The 7,756-nt window shown below is 41.0% G+C and overlaps 2 protein-coding genes across 2 annotated transcripts in view; one reads left to right on the top strand and one right to left on the bottom strand.

The window, feature by feature from the left end:
• The first annotated feature begins 1,781 nt into the window (after positions 1–1,781).
• Positions 1,782–6,785, top strand: LOC146469041 (uncharacterized). Its single transcript, XM_085123644.1, has 3 exons — positions 1,782–3,253; positions 4,408–4,591; positions 5,697–6,785. Exons 1-3 carry the CDS (start codon positions 2,413–2,415, stop codon positions 6,073–6,075), a joined length of 1,404 nt encoding a protein of 467 aa, XP_084979770.1. The 5' UTR covers positions 1,782–2,412; the 3' UTR covers positions 6,076–6,785.
• Positions 6,324–7,756, bottom strand: part of LOC146469040 (26S proteasome non-ATPase regulatory subunit 1-like) — a 25,176-nt gene continuing 23,743 nt past the window's right edge. The window contains exon 34 of the mRNA XM_085123641.1: positions 6,324–6,972. Coding sequence (XP_084979767.1) covers positions 6,887–6,972 — 86 coding nt within the window. The 3' untranslated portion in view covers positions 6,324–6,886. The remainder of the gene's footprint in view (positions 6,973–7,756) is intronic.

The raw sequence follows: 7,756 nt of genomic DNA, 5'->3' as shown, positions 1-7,756 counted from the left end.
CCAAGTGTGAACGAACCAATTTTCCTTTCCTTTCAAGTCATTTTCTGTATAATTTTACCCTTGATAACTCGAAATCCCGATAACTCGAACCTTTTCCCATTTCCCTTGAAGGTTCGAGTTATCGGGAGTCGACTGTACTGTAAACCAGTGTAAAGTCGAACATGGATGACCGCTTAATACAGCTTGCACAGAATACACGTTAAACACAATAAAAACGCCATTTTTTTTATAACATTTGGTACGTTAGTGCACAGTTTATGCAAAAAAGCGCTCACAAAATCGTTTACTTGGTTAAGAAACGGCAGCGATAAAATGGTGTGACAATGGGGTACACGGCATAGAAGCGGACTAACAAAACATTAACGCAAAAACATTAAGATCCTACATTCAGTATTGTAGGTCGTTTGAAATTAAATTACCAGGCAGCCTATTCATGTGGTTTCCCTTTACAAAGTTAATACGGATTCTACTGTCCTAGGGAAAAGAGCCTCTGTTAGAGGCAGGAAGGGGTTCGACATAGCGGGGGTCTAGCTGAACTACAACGCTTAGTATTGTCACAGCATAACTTAACCTAGTTTAATGGCCTTAGCTCCCACGAGTCTCCTGTAGCCCAGTGGTAGAGCATCCAAACTAGTAATCGGAAGGTCGGAGGTTCGACTGCTGATAGGAGCACTCGTAATTTCTTTTTCCGAGTTTGCCTGTGTCATTACTGAATAATATATCATTCTCATAACTTTACCTGTGTGTCATTTTCTGTCTGGGAGCAACCTCGAAGTGGTTTCTTCTGCTATGGAAAATTTTAGTATACAAAAATAGTTATTGGGAGAAACTACAGGGGACCTCGATCATTATCAGTATCGTTACAAACAGTTTTCAAGCTAGCTTTAGCTTTCCGAAAAATACGCTATTTCATTTTAATGGCACTGAAAACGTAAAACTGTCATCGCGATCAAGACAAACATTATTTTTAAGTAAAGACTCGAGACCTTTCTCTCTTGAATCACGTGCAAAATGTTTTAAACTTACGGCTTTTCATTTATTATTAAAGCCAGTGTACAAAACAAAGAGTTGTCATGATTCCCTTCAACGATACAACTGATAACACCAGTTCTGCAAAACAGCATTGTAATTAGACAAAATAACATATCAAAGGTGTTTTCTGAGGTACAATCGGTTTTCCCATTTTCCACATATCAAAAATTTCAACATCTTACTATCGCCTTTTTAAACGAAAAGCCTTGTTTTCAAGTGAAGCTAATTAGATCACCGATCCTACTTTATAAACTCTACCTTGTTAATACAGCCTCATCATAAATGTTGCTCGTTAATTTCTCAAACTCATTAATAATCCATCAAGAGAAAACAAAGAAAATCACTGCTGTGACTGTGGTCTGGATATGTCTTCCTAATTACCATAAAATTTTGCCAACTTTAGCCTTGAATTTCTTCAAGAGTTATTGATCATTTGAGAAGCCATATCAAAACACTCGAAAGTGTGTTTCATCAGATATCCAAACACCTCGAAGTCGTTAAAAAAAAAAATTCTGCTGCGCTTCGTTTTTTCAACCTACTTCTCAGTGTTTGGATATCTGATGAAACACGCCTTCTCGTCTTTGATATATTACTTCACACACTAAAAGAATTGTTTTTAAAATTCCTCCTTGCCATTAATTATTTAGGAAACAGAAAATTCGCGTGTTTAGCGTGCAAGCTTAAACACGTGTGGTCGAGTTTTGAAATTGAACTAAAACCTCTTAAGAAGTTAACATTGTGATGGGAGTCTTCCTAAGGGTTTTTCATAATTTCTATAATTGTTTCACTTGTCTATCTCCATAAAAACAACCTACCTAAAACACTGTTACGCAGTGATTCGTTTCTGGTGATGACGTATACAAGGTAAAGATAAGGTTTGTTTATCCATCAATGGCCGGTTTCGTTCACCAGCTGATATGCTATCTTATCACAACTGTCACGATCATCGCTCAAGAAAAACGAGAGCAGTCCTGCTTAAGTAACAATTATAATAAAAACATGCATACACGCCGGTTTCATGGAAGACTACAGTTTTCTCTTTTTTCCTAAGACGCTTCTTGTCGAAGAAAATATAGGCATGCAACCGTCGTTCTCAGCCAAAACAAACGATAAGATTCAAAACTTGACGTTTTCAGTCGATTGAAACAGGTTTCTTTTAAAACCGTTAAATCTGTTAGGCTACAAGGTTACAGGTGAGGCTGAATTAACTTTTCGAGTTCGTTTGTATTATTTGGACTTCAAAATTAAGAGGAAAGCAAGTAAAGACGGCAAGAGAGGAGTGGAAAGCGAGGGAACACAAGAAGGAACAATCTAAGAAAAGGCTAGCTAATTCTGTCAAACTCCCTAGTTTAAACACTTATTTTCTTTGCGAAGTCGGTGATGAGCGCATACAGATCAACTGGTTCGACATCAAACTTGAGAAAAGATTCACTTCTCTCAGTCCCTTCAGAAGATCAGGGTTTTGAAACAGATTTGGAGGAGGATCCCGATGGCTTCCAAAAAGAACGAAAACTCAAGTTCAACAAGACGACATTGCAACGTTACTTCCAAGCGTGCGAGGATCTTAACACCGTTCCAGTCACCAAATTTGTTCGCCAGTGTCAAACCGGCTTTGTAGACCTGAAGCATTACGGCATTCGCGATACCGGAGCGCAAGCAATTGCTGTAGCACTTGAGCTCGATATAGCAGTGACTTCCCTATGTCTCCACGACAATGGGATTGGGGATCAGGGGTCCGTGGCCTTGGCCAAAATTCTCAAAGACAACTGTTTTGTGACACACTTTGACCTCTCTGAGAACAAAATTGGAAAGGAAGGAGCCAGTGCAATTAGTGACATGTTGCTTGAAAACGCTTCATTACAAGAGTTGAACTTGAGCGGTTGTGGAATCCATGGTAAAGATATCAAGCGGTTCTTGGACGCTTTGTCTTCCAACCCTCGTTTAAGGAGCATGGATTTCAGCTACAACGACCTCGGAGACGAAGGAGCTCTTCATCTTGGCCGAGCACTCTCAAGAAACGACAAATTGGAGTACCTTGACTTAAGCTGGAACAACATCAGAGTGTCTGGAATCGAAGAGCTGGCGAATGGACTTGCAAGAAACAAGAAACTGAAGGAGCTTGAACTTTCTTGGAATTGTTTCTCAGATGAGGGAGCGAGCCATCTTAGTTCTGCCCTGGTCCAAAACCATCATCTTAAAGTGCTGGAAATGCAGAGTTGCGGTAAGTTTTAACGTGAAAGACTTTATTTTATGTAACCGTTACTAGCTGCTTTAGGATTTAAAATACACGTAGAATCTTTTCATTTCGCAATTCACTTTCATTAATTTCTCTTTTGACTTTTTTTTCAGGCTTTCTTTTCAGTCGCAACTGTATTAGTTGTGTAGATAACTGCGAGGATATTTCTCCCATTTAATCTTTCAAAAGCAGTTCAAATATATGTTACATATACTCATATTCGTTTATTCATCCTTCACGGGTATATTTCGAACTCACAGTATGACCAGCTCTCAGTTGGCTTTATAGCTCAGTTGGTAGAGAAATGCACGAGTATCGCAGAGGCCATAGGATCGAATCCCGTTCAAGCCTGAATTTTTTCAGGCTTTCTTTTTGCAACTGCTTAAGTTGCGTAAATAACTGCGAGGATCTTTCTTCTATTTAATCTTTCACCCGCAGTTCAAATGTATGTTTCATATATTCATTTCTCTTTAATCAGAAATTTCACCCCCGAGTCCGCTTTGGAACGGTGCAAGTTTACGGGCATCCGATTTTGATATTCGCTTTAGTTAACACCACTCCTACACCTGCACCGCCGACCGGTTAGCTCAGTTGGGAGAGCTCTGGACTACCGTGTGGGAGGTGGCAGGTTCAAATCCCGGCCAGACTAACACTCAGGGTCTTTAAATAACTGAGGAGAAAGTGCTGCCTTTGCCCTGACATCTGCAGACGGTTAGACTTTCTAGTCTTCTCGGATAAGGACGATAAACCGTAGGTCCCGTCTCACAACAATTGTTCCTAATAATCTGTGGGACGTTAAAGAACCCACACACACTGTTTGAAAAGAGTAGGGGACGTAGTCCCCTGTGTGGCGGTCTATCTTTATCTCTGTTTCATTTGTCTTTCACATTCATGCATGAGTTGAGTGGGTGGGTGGGTGAGATCAAAATATGGACCGATAGTGGCTGCCAGTGGCGCCTTTACACGCTGACGTCCGATTTCACCCCACAGAAGAAATGTAAACCGCCATGAGACTATGTGATATGTGCGGTATATAAATACATTACCATTACCTACAAAAGAGAGCATGTTGAATTGATTTAAACACTGAACTATAGTCATTGTATCCCAAGTTATAGCATTCCGAATCGTATTTCCAGGTATCCACACCGCAGGTGCTTTCAAGATCGCTGACGCACTCAAGACAAACCAGAATTTGGAGGTACTCAGAATAGGGAAGAATTCGTTCCAGAGCTCAGGAGCTTGTTCGCTTCTCCGCGGGTTAAGATGCAACCCGACGAGTGCTCTCCGTGAGTTTATTCTAGAGGACGTGGTGTTTGATAGGTAAGTTCACGGCTAGTCTGCCTAGTTTACGGCGTGTTGTTGGTGAAACTGAAGAATTCACCCCACGCGCGTCAGTGTTTGCGCCCAGTATGGCACACATATCCCTTTTTGATTGATTAATACAACGGCATTTGTTTTACAACTAAGTGTGTACGAACCAAAATGGCTGAGAACGGAGATCTCTCTTTCAAACGTGGACGGCAATGACAAATGAAGACGGAGGTTTTCGCAAATGATGACGTAAGAACACCACGAGAAGTCACTTGAAAGTAGCGTTTTCCATCGTTTTCTTTTTTCTTTGTTTTTTGTATTTTTTTTTTGTTTTGTTTTGCTTCGTTTTCCTTTTTTTTTCCAGTAAAAACGATTGGAATGCGGAGTGCAGTATAACAAGGCAGTGATTAAAAAGGAGGAGTTTTCCTGCGTCGCTTAATACAGATTGCCGCGGAGGAAATCGCACGTCGATCGTTGGCTCATTTCACAGCCTGTTCAATCAGAATGCTTATAGTGTCCGTTTTGGTATCAGTTGGGGCATTTGGTTTTTTGTTCTCGGATTCTAATACTGTCTCGCAGCCCTCCATAATAAGAGAGTACATCCCGCTTCTCGGCACAGTATTAAACCTCCCTTAAGATTCGTATGAATTTCATAGTGTTGCGTATCCCATTTTCCCCCCTCCCTCCCTCCCTCCCTGCCTCCCCCTCCCCCTTTCATAGCTTTGAGCTTACGGGGTTTACATGGTCAGGGCAATTTCAGAGGAAAATAAAGTTACTCAACGTCAGCGAAAAAGAAAAGATTTCCGCACAGCTGCCCGACACATCAAGCTGGAGTTGTTCTTGGTTGCCCCGAGTTCTACACCTCTGCCGCGCTTATAAACAGCCAGCTGGTCTGCCTCGCACCAGTTGGGATTTTAACCGTGTTATGTTCAGTTGAAATTATTTCTTTGTGAAGTTTAATGCTCGGCCCCACTAGCACTTGTGCTATAAATACTGCCGAGGATAAATAAAGGTTATTTATTTATTTATTTATTTATTTATTTATTTATTTATTTATTTTACGACCCAAAGTAGTGTTTGGTATTTCAGGTTTTTTTATTTTGTCCAAACACAGGGACTGCGCGATTGAGCTAGAAGCTCTTCTAGAGGAAAGACCAAACTTCAGCTGTTCTTGGGATGTGAGCATTAGAGGAGGCCGCCATGTTGTGAAGGGGATGAAAAAGAAACCAGACGCAGTGGAAATGTTCCTTACTTTCGTGCGCACTCGAGGCCTTCGCCTCATTGACTTATTCAGGATACTAGCGAAGGACACTAACGCTACGACCATCAACAAAACCGAGTTTATTAGCGGCATGAAAAAGCTGAATGTCCCGCTTAAGGACCACCAACTCAGGGCCTTGTTTGCGTCACTGGATATCAACGGGGACGACAACGTGGAATTCTATGAGTTCCTTGGTTCGCGGAGTCATTATTTGAAAACGGCGCGGAAATAACATTTGATTAGTTTCTTTCGAAGGATTCCAGATGGCACAATGAACTGAGAACAGAGAGGCGCTTATTGGTGAAGAGACGCTCAATGACAAACACAACTCGAAAGTGGGGCGCTTATAATATTAGAGAGGAAGGAATCGGTTACACTACCCGAACCGTTCAATTTCAAGACCAGTTTACATTCCTAAAATAGCGCCTAAACCACCAATCATGCACCCCGCGCAACGGTAACAACAGAACCGACATCGTATGAAAATTGTAAACAATTTTTTTATTTGTAAAGCAAGCATAAAAGCCTGCTTTTGTTTGTAAGTCCTGAAGCTATGCCTCTTAATTAAATTACTCGCGCTTTGAGGGGAGACTGAAGATTATATCAGATGCAAGAGTTCAAAATAAAAAGGCGAGCTTTGTTAAAGTGATCTTCGCAAACGTTTTTCCTTTGGATCGGCAGCATTCACGAACTTTGAAAGGCCTCCAATACAACCTCTTGCAACACGACCAAACAAATGTGGCCTTACTAGTAACCCTTCCTTCTAGAGTGTAACCCGGACTCAAGCAATGTGATTCTACACCGTTTGATTCCAAAGTGCGACCATTTATACAAGAGGTATTTATCAGTACTGTTTAGTGGTGTACTTTGCTGAGCTGTACAAGGTGGCTCTAACTTTTCTAAGTCGGTGGTGCTCCTCATTACAATTTTTCAGAGCAAGAATTTGTCCAAAAAAAAAAAAAAACTAGCATTTGCTTTTGATACTCTTAACAAGGAAAGAGTTACAGTAAGACAACTCATACGGTTCATAGACAAAACGCTCGTTAATCCTCGTCGATGTATTCAAATGGTTCCGGCGGTTCTGGTTCCTCTTCATCCTCTTCAGCGCCAATACCCATCGGAGAAGAAGCTGAAACAAAGACAAAAAGGTTTAACGAAACTTTTGAATGCAGCGGACCACACGACACACCAATAAAATTGTTCTAAATACGTTTCGTTGCCGGATCTCATGTAGTAAAATGCACGTGCCAGACGTCACTTTACGTGTAAATAAATCAAACTGGTTGCCAGGCTGACGCTACGGCAAAGGCAATTTATTTGAGCCAATATTACAACTACAGTCGAACCTCCACTAACGGCCACCTCTCCACAACGGCCACCTCTCTACGACGGCCACTTTTTTTTGCCCCGGCGGACAATCCATACATTAGCTCTTGTTTAAACCTCTCTACAACGGCCACCTCCCTACAACGGCAACGGCCACTAAAGTACGTCCCCAACTGCTAAAATAACCTCTCGACAACGGCCAGTACAGTACTTTTTTGTAAAAACCTTTTTTTATAAACTGATGCAGTAATCGACATTTGTCTTTGGAACATTACGTTTCTGTATCCATTTGAATGATATACGTATTTTGATCGTGTTCCATTTAAATGCTGCAGTGAGCATAAATTGTCTACAATAAATATAGCGAATCTTGCGAACCTTGCTCGTTTCGTCTTGTTAACATTTTGATTCAAAACCTTATTTACGTCTTATTGTGTATTTTATCTATATATATTATTTAAGATTGGATTGCCTTTATAGGCTACAGTAAGCATGAATTTGAAACAATAAACATGTTGTACTTCCCGAAAAAAAAGGTGTCATATTTCACCCCTACCTCCCCATAACGGCCACCTCTCCACAACGGC

This window comes from Pavona decussata, unplaced genomic scaffold (assembly GCF_977016875.1).
Source record: "Pavona decussata unplaced genomic scaffold, jaPavDecu1.1 SCAFFOLD_127, whole genome shotgun sequence".
Classification (NCBI taxonomy): Eukaryota; Metazoa; Cnidaria; class Anthozoa; order Scleractinia; family Agariciidae; genus Pavona; species Pavona decussata.
Note: the sequence above shows the minus strand (reverse complement) of the source record. Positions and strands in the feature narration are given on the sequence as shown.

What these genes read in the sequence shown, in the direction of transcription:
- LOC146469041 (XM_085123644.1), top strand. Translation starts at nt 2,413, where the DNA reads ATGAGCGCATACAGATCAACTGGTTCGACATCAAACTTGAGAAAAGAT. An exon ending in GCTGGAAATGCAGAGTTGCG is followed by an intron (nt 3,254 to 4,407) that starts GTAAGTTTTAAC and finishes TCGTATTTCCAG; the next exon opens with GTATCCACACCGCAGGTGCT. An exon ending in GAGGACGTGGTGTTTGATAG is followed by an intron (nt 4,592 to 5,696) that starts GTAAGTTCACGG and finishes GTCCAAACACAG; the next exon opens with GGACTGCGCGATTGAGCTAG.